The sequence below is a fragment of the Ostrea edulis genome, chromosome 8 (assembly GCF_947568905.1).
Source record: "Ostrea edulis chromosome 8, xbOstEdul1.1, whole genome shotgun sequence".
Classification (NCBI taxonomy): domain Eukaryota; kingdom Metazoa; phylum Mollusca; class Bivalvia; order Ostreida; family Ostreidae; genus Ostrea; species Ostrea edulis.
The window spans coordinates 21,654,614-21,670,774 of NC_079171.1; the positions used below are offsets into that span (position 1 = coordinate 21,654,614).

A 16,161-nucleotide genomic window follows, 5' to 3' on the forward strand; every position below is an offset into this window, starting at 1 on the left:
ACGTAATTTACTACTGTTTAACTTTTTCTGTAGTTAGCGGAATTTGCTACTATTCGAACCATTATGTAATACATTTATTACCAGTTATATTTTCAGCCTGGAATGACATACTTGTTGTATTAACTATTGAATTGTCTTGACAGTTATACGTTATATTGAGTGTCAATATTGCCAGGTGTATTTATACCAATTTATATTTTCTTTCTCCGTGAGAGAGTATGGGTGTGTGTATGTGAAAGTGTGATTTCTTTGTTTTTCAAACATCTTTATATTTCTTATCTTATTGATAAATAAATTTTCTTTTTATTTATTCTACGATTTATCATTTACTCTATTACCTACACAAAATCCAAAAGAACTTCATTACAATTTTCAAAATAGAAATTAAGTTCTGGACAATTAAGGACTTCTGCCGAAAAAGGAAGCGTTAAGTTGTTTTTTGTTAGCTCGACCTGCGCGGAACATCAATGGTATTACCCTACATTAGGGAGGTATTGTTTACCGTGATGCATTTGTTATTTTTGCCTATTACACATTATACTCGTAATTTGACCAAACATGCTGTCACGTAGATTAGGACCACATAAAATGAACATATTTATTGTTTACATTGGTAATATCACGATATAAGACAAAATTGATATTTTCTTCGGAATACAAGAAACTTAGCAATGTTAATTAATATCAATACTGGGCTGTAATTCAAACGAAAACAGACCCTTATTTCATTTTTAGGCAACGGTCTCTTTTTGGTACTCAAACTATGTGGCATCCGACATTTTCAGACTTTTGTTCCTGTACATGCTATTTCTTTATAACTTTGGAACACACACACACACACACACACACACACACACACACACACACACACACACACACACAAAGCCATCTTTGTGATTGAAAAAGACGAAAGTATAATGACGACAAAAATAAATCTAATGTAAGAAGTCACATATAACACCAAGGAAAAGAAAAACCACACAATGAAAATGGGGAAAAGGTCTATTTGATCAAATTCAATATGACCAAAGAGTCGGGAATATTATAGATATAATACCTGGTGTAGTTAACCGTTTGAATAAAGATAAATTTCTAAAATATTGTGTACGTCTCCTAACGTTAATCAAAGGCGACAAGTTTCCATTGAGGAAGCAACTGTCTGTGATGTTAAAATGTCCAGTCTTTAATTTATCGTGAGGAATAGTCGTGTAAAGTGTTGAAAAGTCATACATTTTGATGTTGTTTTAAGAAAAGTTTTGCGATTTCAAGTTTGCTAAAAGTTCTGTAGAATATTTTAAAATCCACATTTCATTTACACCACTTCTGGTATATGTAGTCGCGCAGTACGTTTGGAGTTTCTCCTTCACAGCTGTTATTATTTTCATGAGGAGCACAGATAGGGGCAAGGTATAACGTTTACTGGATCCATCAATGTATCTTTGTTTGTAAGGGTTCTTATGAAGCTTAGGAATCCAGTATAGGTACGGTTAATATGCATGTCGAAGCTAAGGAAATTCCAGTTTATGTCTAAATTCTGTCCATAATGTGAGACAATGTCAGTATGCCTTATACGCGAGATCGAAATTATGTTTATTATGAGGATATCGTTATAAAATGAAAACAAATCAGAGTTTCAACATTGAGATTAATATAAGCTACATTCCGTGGAAGGTAATATTCACTGGTTTCTTAAAAGGTTTAAACATTAACAAAGATAACTTACAGAGTGTGTTATGGAGAAACAGCAGTTTGATGTATAAGTGTCCGTCGTTTTTCTCTGAAAGTGTCAGTTTCAACTTTAAGTGTCCATTATGCCTATACACAGTGACATTGTAAACTTGAGCTCGGAGCTTGACCAAAATTTCAAAACTTTAACGGAAACTTCAACTTTGGTCATATCTTTAGAATGGTGAGTGAATAGGGCTCTAATATTTCATAGAGAAGACCATAACCATAACAAAGTTTTGACTTTGTTTATTGTTTCATTTGTAATGGGTCAGAATACCAGTGTGAGCAACAGATTGCAGTTATTGAAATCAAGATATAATCAATAACAAATTACTAACTTACGATAGGTATGCAACATCAGTGTCCAATGTGAGCACACAAAACTGTCACAAATCAGCTGTCAATCCCAATCATAAAAACTCCTGTAGTCCCCAGATAATCTTATGTAGCTTAATGATTCCAAATGAATGCTTGATTCTCGTCGTTCAAATGATTTAAGTACCTAATTAATAGGGCTTAATATCACAGGATTCACAGTGTATTTATGATAAAAATTACGTTTCTGGAAAATTCATGAAATGGCACGGTTATATAATCTTTACAGCAAAACAAATGTTACGTCATTTTTCTTCTGACGTATAAAACCTCAAACATGTAGACTAATGTGTTAATGCATAATACGCAACAAACATATTACACAATGCATTGTTGCCACCGTAAGCATAATATATCTCAAACACATTCTTATTGTACAGAATATGGTATTCCAACGCTTTTGAGTAAAGGGGGAGTTATCATACTCTTACAGAGGAGACTATTGTACGGCTAAGATTGTACTATATTTTGAACTTATCAATTTAAGACTTAAAAGAAAGAGAGACGGTATTTCCGAAGCACAAAAAGATCCAAGCAAAAAAAGCAGAATTACAAATGGTAAGATTTTTCTTTAATAAGTCACGATCTAATGGCCAAATGGTCATCATCTAAGTGGAAGTTTATCACTTAACCGGGATATGTAGAAATACTCCAATGTTTAAAACACAAATTCAGAAGCCGATGATTTTTTTTTTAAAAATTCCGATTGCGTATGTAAAATTTAGTGAGATGTCGTTCGGACATGTCGTTCTGATGTATTTCATACAAATTGTTTAGCCGTTTTTTTAAACTGCTGATTTTGACTACGGAGTACTCCGTTTACCTGATCAAGACAGAGCAATCACGGTGGGTGTGACGGATCGACAGGGATGCTTAATCATCGTCTCTCAACGTATTTTAGTGTGGGAAAACACTCAGAAAGATGACAAAGGAAAAGGCAATGCTGAGAATAAGCATAAATTCCAATTAAAAGAAAAATGTGACTTTCAGAAGGTTTGACAGTGCTGATGTAGGGTTAAATTGACACTGACAGCAGTGTGGTATGTACCTTGTGTAAGAAAATCAGAGTTATCGCCAGCACTTCGTATTTTCTTACATGTTATGCAATTTACAAAATTGACTAACAACGGCAATCATACAATTGATAAGATTTATTTAGAATTAATGATTTAAAGAAAATTGTAACAGTAGCGAAATACTAAGTTACGGTAGTTGAACAATAAATATCCACATCCGTGCCGAACTGAATCTACGCAAACAAAATTGTTAATTCCAAAATCCTAGTTCCCAGTTATGAAAATAATCCAAAAAATGGGCAGTCCTTCGGATGAGCCCGCACAAACCGAAGCCACGAAGCACAGCAGGTGTTACACGATAAAGACGTCTCCCTGCTCAAGGGCGGTAAGCGCCCAGCATAGGCCTAAGTTTTGCAGCCCTTCATCGGCAATGATGACGTCTCCATATGAGTAAATATTCTCGAACAATATACATTCAATCAATCAGACTCTAGAACAATCCAGTTCACATGTGTCTGTTGAGAGCAAGTAATACACAACAATAACATCCAGGTATATTTTTATTGAGTTATTGAATAAAACCTGATTTGTTACATGTTTGAAACGTCTACTTTTTAAAAACTGAAATAAAAATTGAGCGTTTGAATTAAATACACCTATCAACACTTTGCCGCAAATGGCTATATCTATTTCCCTACGTAGGCCTTTATAATATTCTTCTATATAACTTTGACATTTTTTTCATCAATTGCAGTCCACTACGATTTTTTTTTTGTTAGTTTTCTTTTATTTGCGCAGTCAAAATTTGAGTAAAATCTCAGATTTCAGTCTAAGTTTCTACTTCAGATTTTTTCGAGAAATTGGCCGGAATTATGAAAACTACAAATTTGGAATTTCATTCATTCATTGAACGGCCTGTAATTATTCCTCGCTGTTAGTTTTCGTCTATTTGAACACAACTGATGTATATACATGTACTAGCATGATATAATTATACTTCAAAGTTTTTTATTCAAATTTGATGATTAAGGACGTACAACTTGAAACATTGAAAAACATGTACGAAAGATGTAACTTTTGTAGAGAAAGAACAGGTTGAATTAGAGAATGAAGATCGTCAAGACCATTCACTTCCGGATGCGCGATTATACATAGGAGAAAGACATACGAACATGGAAACACAGAGAATTGGATTTTATGAAAACCTTGACAGTGAGGACGAAGGAAACAAAATATACGTGAATGATTTGTCAAGAATCTACGTAAATGCAAAACGCGTTGCCTTAGTACCAAGAACCAACACTGATGCATCAGACGAAAGAGGAAATATGCACATGACAATCAATGAAAGCCAACTAGACGAATCTCCCTATGAAGAAATCCATGTCCAGAATTGATTATACCTTATGTTTTTTACTACTTTGTTTTATCATTTTACTACATTCTTGTATCATATTTCCTGACCGTGTCACATCAATAGTATGATTATGTTGAATATATTTGTTCACATGTACAAAAAATGAAGAAACAAAATAAAATTAATTGTGATATCATTTGCAATGGAAATGTATGATTTACATACATGTGCAATATATATGTTCATGTTAATGCTTGTGTAAAAAACCCAGACATGAATTTTAGTTTCAATTGTACTTTTTAATTAGATAAAAGTGTAGTGTACTTTGTGAATAGAAGAAAGTAGATATCACCACTGAACTACTTCCTAATTAGACTATTCTGAAACTCTGTTGTTGTATAATAGTATTTTTCATATCGATATCATGTTAAAGAGCATTGGTGTTCAGTTTATAGTTAGAGTTATCTCTCTTTGTTTATTGATTTTGTCATGTTTGAACTCTTTTGTGTTTTTAGGTAGATTTGTCATATTCAACCTGCCGCTTGTTTAGCGTCTAGCCTATCACAAAGTGTTTTACACTGTGCTTATGATTTGCATAATTATGTGTATGTATTTTTCAGAAGCTTAAATCAGACTTATGCTTATTACTAAGTTGATGATTTCATACAAGCAAGTTGTCGTCTGTTACATCTGCATACTGACCGGCTTGTGTTGATTTGTGTAATTTCCAGTGAATTATCTCAAATATTATTGATGATTATTTTATAAGCCATTAGAACGTATTTTTTATGCATTTTCACTAAAATCTTTGCTGCTTTATAGTGGTAAAGTGACATACTGCAGAATTTTTTTCATGGAAGGCTGTGTCATGCCAATATTTTTGTGATCTCCGTTTAGGTAATGCTCTCAATACTCGTACTATTTGTATCAAATGTATTCTTGCATCGTTTTAATTATTCTAGTCATATCAGCATATCAGAATTTATTTTGTATCCATGATTATGTTACATTGAAATTTTGTTCAAATGTTTCAGTCTTAGCTTTTAATCACAAACACTTTGCTACATCAACTCATATCTTCATGCAAATAAAGAAGTATTAAAAGTAAGTCGGGTTGCACATATGTACGACGGCAGGGCCAAGACAGAACAATTGGTAATTTAATACAAGGAAAAAGTTATCTACACCATAAAGGCAATTGGGAATGAGATAATTCACAGATAGCCTTTTCTTTTAAGTAATTCTCTATTAGTTACAAAAATTGTGTTGACATTGAGCATTTCAGAATAAGGGCCTTATTCGGGGAAAATACAAAAAACAAAACAATGCATGATGTCGACTTCGAGATTACTCAAGAAACGGTTGCATTCTTTTGATATTTGTTTTAATTCAAAGTCGGTACATGTAGTTAAATCGATTCAAAAGTTCATACAAAGATAACGTCAATGTTTTACTTCGATGTCATGTACGCCAGAGTGGTGAGGATGGCTGCTATCATAACATCAGTCGTGGTGATCTTTGACATTAATCTGAAGATGGCTGCTGTTTTAACATCAGTAGTGATCTTTGACCTGAATCTGAAAGGGTTGGTTACAAACTGATTTAACCCAAGGGAGCAGTCACGCTGAATTCAGATTGTATATTGATGTAATTGTAATCAGTAAACATTGCTTTTCCAGATTTTCACTCAGAGCATTTACAATATACAAATGTTGAATTTAAAACTCTTCTGCTGCTTCTAACATTCAGGAATAAATTTGTTGATCTCGACGTTTGTCCTATACAATGGATGTAATTATCAAATCAATACCATCAATAATCCCACTTTCCCTTCATATATGTATAATGTACCGTCATTTACCACTATGTCACCAATGACTTCTCCCGAATTCATTTCCAATGGGTTTCTGTAAACAAAAGCATTTCCCTGAAAACAAATCTGAAGAGATTTTAATCCAAAATGGAGAAAGCAGCGACTTTTCATTTGAAGAGAGTCTGGTCATTCAAAAACAATTAGGACAGGGGTTACGTGAACGAACCGTTTACACGGTCGCCAACGGAAATGACGTGTTAGTGATTCGTACCCGCATTCCTTTATGTCATGCACATCAAATAATCATAATTTATAGAAAAGGTGCAAATTTTGCTACTTTTTAGTTCTTCAATTTCATTTTAAATGCCTATTTCCTCCTTTTGTACCCTGTGATATTTTTTTAGAGAAGCAAATTAAACATACACAAAGTATCCATTGACAAAGTTTGTCAGATTTGCTGTGCAGTACTCTTCATATTTAATTACTTCTGGTGTCTAAAGGTTGTAAATGATAAATTGATCTAATTTGTTAATAAGATTTTGCCCCCCCCCCCCCCCCCCCCCCCGGCTTTTCGTATGGTCCCTTGTAAGCATGATGATGTTAATTCGTTGTAAAGATCGATTTGTCCATCATGATATTCTTGCTGTGCAGCAGTGCTTGAGGCAAATATCAAACCATTTTGTGTTTCTAGTTTCCTTTATCTACTAAACGAGTGTCGTAAGTGGCTCCAATTTTCTCTTATTAGTTTTCTCTACGAATGATTTGACAATTAGTTGTAGTTCATTCATTATAACGTTCACCAATCAGACGCTGTACACAGTCAATGTCCTTGGGAAGGTAGTGATTTTGAGGCCCGATTTTGTCATGAGTGCGTTAAATCTATGACGTAGAAATACAAGCTTCTTCGCCGATCGTTTGATATTTAGATATGAAAGTTGCAGGTTTTTGGACGTGACCTTAAATCGGATGACGCTGCAGGCATTGACAAGTTTAAGAACCTGCTGCAGTACCTTATTTACAAAACACCTCACGACTAAGGAGAAAAAATAATTCTGTCTGATAATTAAATACCGATCACAAAGTCATAAGTATGTATTCGAGTTTTATAAACCATGGATGTACTTTACAAATTGATTAAGAAAATCTACAAGAAATGAAACATATATTAAAAATATCAGCATTTGTAAATTTTGATCTTAGTCGTAAGCTATTTTGTGAATAAGGGCCCTGAGCGCCAAGCAAATTTGTGGTATTGTGACGTCACAATCAGTGAAGTCTCAACGAAACGTAGAACTAAAAAACAAAACAAATTCAAACATAATTTTATATCAATTTCCCCCTCTTTGATCAAATACATGAAAGTTGTCGAAATTTCCTAGAAAATATTCCATAAAAGTTCAAAGTTACTTGGACTATAAGTCTGACACAACAAAATCACAAAAGCCTCATCTTTTGTAGAGTTTTCTCTGACAGAGAAAAAAACATTGATTTAAACATACAAAATCAAACCACGTCCCAGCCTTCCCCACGGCCACACAGTCTTCATTAATGAAGTTATTAGGCTCACTGCCAAGCCAATTGAAGAAGGTCAGTTCAGTGTTGCTTTCGCTCCAGACAAACGTGTTCTCCGTTCCCTGGTCATTGGCACCAATTCATGTACACTGTGTCCAAAAATTAGGATCTATATCTCCTGTAAAAGTAGAAGCAAAGACATATTGATTGTTAGACCGTTCGACACACTGATTTTGACTACGGATAACTCTGTTTACCTGATGAAGATATAGGGCTCACGGCGGGTGTGACCGGTCGACAGGGGATGCTTACTCCTAGGCACCTGATCCCACCTCTGGTGTGTCCGGGGGTCCGTGTTTGCTCAACTATCTATTTTGTATTGCTTAATTGCTTATGGGACTTATGAGATTGATCACTGTTCATTATCTTCACCTTTCATTTATTGCATGTAGTATACGTTTACTGATATGCTATGAAGAAAATACTCTAAATGTGCACTATATCGCAATAAAGGTTGTGAGCCCCGTAGGGATCCAGACTAAAATAGGTCTTCAGTACCCCTTGCTTGTCGTAAGAGGCGACTAAATGGGGAGGTGTCCTTGGGATGAACTAACCAATGTCCTGTGTCACAGCAGGTGTGGCACGATAAAGATCCCTTCCTGTTCAAAGGCCGTACGCGCTGCTGATAGACCTGAATTTTGCACCCTCCACCGGCAGTGGTGACGTCTCCATATGAGTTAAACAGTATACAGTCTTACACCTATGAAAACTAAAGTTATATTAAATACAACACAGTTGGGTTTTGTGTGGAGGGGGGGGGGGTGTTACCTTCTCCCTTAGTAATTGTAAACGAAAATGTGAGGACTTTTTTGGTATTTCCTTTTGCACCATTTTTTTAAACTCATGGCCTCGACCTTAGAGTTTAGAATCACGGGGCTATCAGTGTTTTGTTTTTGGCAGTGTAATCATCTCGTTATGATGATAATCTTTATGAGTTTTTCCCTGTTTGGAATATCAAATTTATAATTCTCTGAATTTCTCAAACCGTTAAACACTGTACGGTATACTACATGTACATAGCAAACATTATCAAGTAAATAAAAATTGAAATTAAAAAATTATGACTCCGTGATATATACACTAATCGTTAAAACAAAGAAAAGCTAGTTATAGCATACCTAATAAATAATTTCTAGCTAAGTTACAGCAAGTTGATGGGAATATCAAACAAAACCAAAAAAAAAAAAACAACAAAACAAACAAACAAAAACGAAAAAGAGAGGCAAAAAAGATTTAAAAAAAAAAAAAAAGCAAATAAAGAAAAAAACAACCGAGAATGCATATCAAATGTATATTTGTTTGGCGCTGTTGATTCATTTTCTAGAATTAATAATCCTGAAACCTTTCAATTGGTAATATATATAAAAAAAAAAAAAAATATTTACTTTTTTGGAAGTTTCTTAAGATTGCTAATGAAAACATATGAAACTAGTATCCTGCACGAGAAATACTAATTAAAATGCGATGAATGGAGTTTAAAGAAAATCACATGAGAAGTGATTCACATTTCAATTAACATAAAAACCAATTCGAACTACATATCTAATTCTTCATAGGATTATGAAATTGGTCACGACTCGTTATCTTCACTTTTTTCATAGAAACGTTCACCTTTCAATACTGACATAAGAAGAAACCCAAGGGCCATATCGCTCACCTGCGTCACCTTAGCCAATATTTAAAGATTTTCCTTACATATTCGCATGCAGAACTATAATCCCTATTATGGCCCTAGCATACACTGTGCATTCGGGGCTTGATTTTTATAACCTTGAATCTGTATTATGTCAGGAAGTTTTCATGTAAATATAAACTTTTCTTGCCCAGTGGCTTTTGAGAAGATTTTTAAATACTTCCCCTACATATTCCCATGTAAATCTTTGATCCCCTATTGTGGCCCCACAGTACCCCCATGGGTCATGGGTCATGGTTTTAACAAACTTGAATCTGCACTATGCCAGGAAGCTAAGTACATTTGTACTTTCCTGGCTCAGTTGTTCTTGAGAAGATTTTAAAGATTTTCCCTACATGTTTGCATGTAAATTGTTTATCCCTAGTGTTGCCCCATCCTACCCCGGGGGTCATGGTTTTAACAGTTTTGAATCTGCACTATGACAGGGAGGTTTTAATTAAATGTGAGTTCTTCTGACACAGTGGTTCTTGAAAGAAACAAATATTTTATATGATCCCACCCTATTTCTGCATTTTCGTGATTATCTCGCATTTGAGAGGCGCATGGCCGTTGATTTGAACAAACTTGAATCCCATTCACCCAAGGGTGCTTTGTGCTCAGTATGGTTGATAATGGCCCAGTGGTTATGGAGAAGAAGATGAAAATGTCAAAAATTTACGACAAAATCAAAGACAACGACGGCGGACAACGGTAAATTTCGATCAGAAAAGCTCACTTGATCCTTCGGCTCAGGTGAGCTACATAAAAACCGCCCTTCCCTCCTAAACAATTTTTTTGTGTGTTCTGTGTAATTAACTCAGTATCTTCAAACGTTTTCGGGATGTCAACGTTGACAATGAATTAGGATCACATTGCAAATGTGTACTATACATAGTAAGTTATTTGCAGAAAATATTATTATAGGACTTATGAGATTGATGACTTTTCGTTATTTTCGTCTTTCATCAGTGAAAGACAGATACCCAGAATTCCGTATTTCATCGGTATTTGTCGCATAAAATGAATGGTCGCAATTTTTTTTATGTTATTTGAATTCTTCTATTAAATCACTTTACATAGTACAAAAGGTATTGTCTCAGTGACAGTTCTACCTTCCTTTCGATGACGTCGCTGGGAGGTTGTCTGTACGAATCCCACTCGTAACTTGACTGCATCCGACTTAAATCGTAATGTAGCTGACTGTTCCTCCGTTCAGGCGTTGGCAAGATAAAGATGACTTTTTAATTTGTGGCGCTTCACCAAGAGTTGGTGACGTCACAATATCAGTGAAATTATTTGGACTGAATGTAAAACAGATGAGCAGACAGTCATGTAGGGAATGTACCTTTGGCAGTTCACGTGTGAAAGATGGCTGTACAGAATATGCCTATCTAACGATGAAAACAAATTTGTTTTAAATAGTGTAAAATATTTACATTAACGGTGTGTATTCTGCTTAACTTCTATTGAAATCCAGTTGCTTGCTTTTTGCCACTATGACGACATCTAGTTAGATTGTGTTTTTCAGTGCCCTCTCTCCGTGTGTGAATATAGTAATGCTTTCCATTCCATGAACTTCGCGACCTATTTTGCGGCATTGTTGAAATAGTCATTTTTCTCGCTTCATACGTAATACTACAACAATGAAGCTACACACCTGGTATTTCTGTTAAAACGTTCTCTTTGATCCACGTGTTTTCTTCTGGAGAGTCTATCTCTGCTAAATGCGCCCCAAGATGTCTGCATTGTTGCTGAAACAACACGAGAGGTCTAATAAACTATCACATTTTTTGTAAACAAGTGATACATTTCACTGTGTACAGTGCATGTATTCATTAGAGCTCTGACAAGTCTACAAGTGTAGTATAGAAATATATCTGCATAGATGAAAACAGGGGCGTAGATGTAGGTTGGATGTTAACCCCCTAGATAGACAGGGGCGTAGTTGTTGGTGGGATGTTAACCTCCTAGATAGACAGGGATTTGGGAGCCCCGTTGACCCTATTTCATCAATTCAGATGTAATTTCTATACTGCATCTGTAGGCGAATCAGCCCTGTTAGGGGTTCGGGGTACGAAGCCTCCGAAATCTAGTGGATCCAAGGTATCTTGACATCTTGTTTAGCACTTTCTGCGGACATGAAAATCTTTTTTCCCTCCACATAATCTGCATAATTTTTAAGGCAGTTCATTCTAGGTAGCAGGGGATAGTTTCGCACTATACAATGTAGGTTCAGTCCACTATGTTAAAAAGTGGAAATACTCCATATTTAAAGTGATATATGAAGTGTAAAACATGTGTAAAATAGGATCCATGTCAGGTGTAGCTGAGTGCTTTATAAAAAAGTTGATATGCGGCATGTAGTTGTCACCATGATACCTAGCATATAGATGAGCGCAGATACGAAACTAAGACAGGTGGTCAGTTGCTGACGAAATAAAGATGAAAACCTATCTTGTCTAGCAAAAGATCTGTAGCTGAGAGGGAAGGTGGATGGCTCAAGATGAAATGAAGATGTTTAAGGAGGGAAGACATATTTTGATTGTGCACAGTGTTTAAATATCCTTGCATGGTACTCTAATGGGGTTTGGGTGGTGCTGATTTTGCCCAAATGATAGTAAACCAAAGCGAGAAAGGGGCACCTGCTCAGAGGAATTTTGTGCACCAGCACTGGTATATGAATGGATGACATGTAATCTAGGACCATAATTTATTAACTACACTACCATGACATACAAGTTTTGACATAAAAAGGAAAAATTATTTCAAATTAGCCTGTCATAATCTGACTTTGATGTATACTACATGTTTCAGAACAAAAACAATCTGTCCCCTGCCATACTAAAAGCTCAGTAATAATCAATGCATACTGTATTGTTTCGGTATAAATTTTGCATTTTATTATGTTTTGATTATTCAATTACATTTCACTAGAGTGTGAGATGGCTCTTTGTTTTCAAAAAGAAAATTTAATGGATCAATTGATAGCATGTATGCATTTTTACACGTCTAATATTTTACATAACCAATGTATCAATATACAACAATCAATTCTGATGAATCTGCTCACATGGATATAAGTACGACATAGATATTGTATCTGCATTCAGGAGTCCTTTAATACATAAACAAAGATAAGATAAATATGAAACAAAGCGAAATTATTATTGGATCAAACATTCTTTTTGAAGAATTTATCGATGTGTAAACTCCGGACATTTTACTCACAAACTGAATAAAAGTTTGTGAGTAAAATGTCCGGAGTTTACACATCGATAAATTCTTCAAAAAGAATGTTTGATTCTTATAATTCCAATTCATTCACTTTATTAACAATTGCAAAAATTTGAATAGTTTCCCCGCACTATGTTATTTGTTTTCAGGCGTGTATGAATACATCACGTTTTCGGATTTATTGATGTATAAACTCTTGTTCAGCTTTATTTTTGTCCAATCAAAACAATTGTAATAAATAACATTGGAATTATACACACACACACACACACACACACACACACACATATATATATATATATAATGAACTAAACCGTTTTGGATGAAAACAGTGTTAAAAATACCCCAGTCTGCATCCCTTGTTTCTTTCCTAAACTGTAGGCATTAGTATAGAGCGGCAAAAACAAAATCTTGAATAGAGCGTGAAATATAAAAGAGACATCACCGACCTTTGCATCGATCCAAGACTGTTGGGTTTGGTTCAGTAGATAGCAGTGCTCAGAGGAACACAGCCAGCCGAAATCCCAGCTTGCAGTTTCACCTATAAACGATTACATTGAAATATAACCAGGATTGTAATTGTAACTGTAGAAATACCTTAGATATAATATTTAAAAATCTACACAAGCAGTAGTATGAACATATCACAAAGCTGATTCTGTATACTAATCCACTAGCTTTGCTTCTTCATGTACTTAGAATACGGAAAACGTTCACAAAGCGTAAATCTTTTCATTTTCATTCATCAGACGCTTTTTCTATTATAAATAACAATATTTTCTGCTTTGACCTAGTGACCTTTACTTTGGACTTTGACCTACTTTTCAAAAACTTTAAAGGGACTATCTCACGATTTCCCATAAAATTTAGTTTTTCACTTTTAATGATCAAAATCTACTGTCTAAATCGTTTCATACAAAAGTATGGCTATTCTAGTATCACAGATGTTCTTTTTAGAGAGTTTATCATTTGTTTTGTAAATAAAGATTTAAAGCTTACGAAGTTTTTAAAAGAAATGTATATCGATGTTAATGCATTATATCTATCACATTTCAAGTGTTCTTCGGGTAAAATGTTTCATCTAAAAGTTAAATTTGTGACTGTAAAATCAATTCAAGATTCAAGATGCTTTAAATTACAAAATTACTGGTTTGTTTGTAAGCATAAAAGACTCGAGTCTTTCTTTACAAAACAGAATTAAGGCTAAACTATTGCTCTGATCCATGGATTCAGAAAGTTAAAACTTTGGTTGTCAACATAAAATCTGTTATATTTTCAATGTTTAACATCAAAAAATGATAAATACCCCCCCCCCCCCCCAACGTAAACCAGTCCCTTAAAGAACCCACGTTGATATCAAATTTGGCTCTCTTTTTTTCAACCAAGATGGATAGCGAATTTCTAGGCTTTGCTTACCATTTCATCAATGTATTATTGACAGCATAATTTCGAAGAAAGGATAATTACAAGGTGTTGTGCTCATGAAAAAATTCTAGCTGAATCTTTAAAACATAATTAAGGCAATTGGTTATTATTTTCTAAACTAAACAACACAACTTTGGTCTTACTAAATTTATACTTAACTTTTCACCATTCAAAATATCAAAGTCTAGATTATAAGTTGATAACTGCTTCTTCGCCAAGAGATCTGAATTTAGAATAACAGTAGGAAGTCTCATAGAAAATAAAGGCACCGTGCTGCGGCAGGAGTTAGTGAGATAAATGATGCTCACTAAGGCCCTGAACGCCATGCATGGGTGTAAATTTCTGGCACGTCTCCAATAGCTGGAGCGCCGCGGTGGTCTAGAGGTACAGCGTTCGCCCCGCCTGCGGAAGGCCGGGGTCCGAATCTCGGTCGTTAAGACAGGTATAGAGACAATTTCATCGCCAAACGCTCAGCATCAGGTGTGAATGTTATTGGTCCTTAAAAACGGATGTCCTGTGTCATAGTAGATGTGGCACGCTAAAGAACCCTCACTTCTCAATAGCCGTAAGCGCCGAGCATAGGCCTAAATTTGAAGCCCTTTACCGGTCTTGGTGACGTCTCTATTTGCGTGAAAATTTTTGAGAGGGCCGTTAAACAAGATACAATCAATTAAAAGCTACTGGTGGCGTCTCCATATGAGTGAAATTATTTTTAGATGGAAGGTATGAACAAGTAAAAAGAAATTCAGTAATGCATTACTAATGGCGATATTTTATAAAACAATATTTCATTTTACCGTTTTCTGCTAAGCACTCCCATCCGGTCTGTATATCATATACCAATGTCTGATTAAGGTTACTCCTCAGTAGCTTACAAGATCCCTGCAGTCCGTTATAGAAAACTTCAAGACATGCAGGTTTATCCATGGAACACCTCAGCACGCATTCCACCCGTCCAATCATTTCGAATTCAGAAATTAAGAAATTCGCAAGCTTTGGGACTAGATTGTCATATTCAGGTATCTTCGTCCATTTCATTTCGTAAAGCTCTGAATGACATTTCATGCCAATTGTGGTAAGTAGAATAAACGAGACGATGTTGACTCGTGAACACTTGTTTGTTATATTAATAAATAACAACATCCATATTATCCCCATGGTGTACAGGTATAGTGTATTGCGTTGTATGCCTGAATGCGACAACCGTTATCTGTTCATTGCAGTAGATGTATCTCTATGATTTGAAAAGTCCATATTCGATTTTTTTCGAACCACATCGTCTTCATTCCTGATATTGAACATATATGCAAACTAACAACCCAACTTTATGAAAAACTGGATGAATTCAGCTTCTGCACTGTCAACTTCTAATATTTATGTAGCAATACACTATTATCAGCTGGATATGGTGTTTACGTCTATCAACTGATTCGATACGCACGAGCATGTTCTGCGTATAAGTTTGTTTTTTTTTAAATCGAGACAAGCTAATGACAAATAAGTTGATGTTATAGGAGTTTTAACAATCTTGTTAAAAGTCAGCATTTCGCAAATTCTATGGTCTTTATAACGATCTCATTTACAAATACAACCTCTCAATAGGTCGAATGTTGTCTGACGTGTTTCATACCGATTGTTAGGCCTTACCTTACATAACGAGTTTAATTACGGCTTACATAACGAGTTTAATTACGGACTACTCCATTTACTAATCAAGATGTAGGGTTCACGGCAAGTGTGACCGGTCAACATGGGATGCTCTTAGGCACCTGATCCCACCTCTGGTATGTCCGGGGATCTTTGTTTGCCTACTCTTAATTTTGTATACTTTATAGGTTTTATGAGATTGATCACTGTTTGTTATCTTCACTTTTTCATACAGTTGTGTAAATTCTGCATTTGACAATACAATTAACTTAAAATGAAAAGTCCATAAGTGTTAGCAGAACAGAAGGCCATATACACTAAT

At 35.1% G+C, this 16,161-nt stretch overlaps 2 protein-coding genes across 2 annotated transcripts in view; one reads left to right on the forward strand and one right to left on the reverse strand.

Moving 5' to 3' along the window:
* Nucleotides 1–5,558, forward strand: part of LOC125662929 (multiple epidermal growth factor-like domains protein 10) — a gene marked incomplete at its 5' end in the record, with an annotated part of 15,676 nt that extends 10,118 nt beyond the window's left edge. Inside the window, 2 exons of the mRNA XM_056147496.1 lie at nt 2,591–2,661; nt 4,203–5,558. Coding sequence (XP_056003471.1) covers nt 2,591–2,661; nt 4,203–4,516 — 385 coding nt within the window. The remainder of the gene's footprint in view (nt 1–2,590; nt 2,662–4,202) is intronic.
* Nucleotides 5,559–7,596: 2,038 nt separating this feature from the next.
* On the reverse strand, nt 7,597–15,449 carry LOC125661176 (uncharacterized). The gene is made up of 4 exons (XM_048893098.2): nt 14,990–15,449; nt 13,217–13,308; nt 11,191–11,284; nt 7,597–7,979 (listed from the first exon to the last, which is right to left on the reverse strand). Exons 1-4 carry the CDS (start codon nt 15,348–15,350, stop codon nt 7,942–7,944), a joined length of 585 nt encoding a protein of 194 aa, XP_048749055.2. The 5' UTR covers nt 15,351–15,449; the 3' UTR covers nt 7,597–7,941.
* Nucleotides 15,450–16,161: the final 712 nt, after the last annotated feature.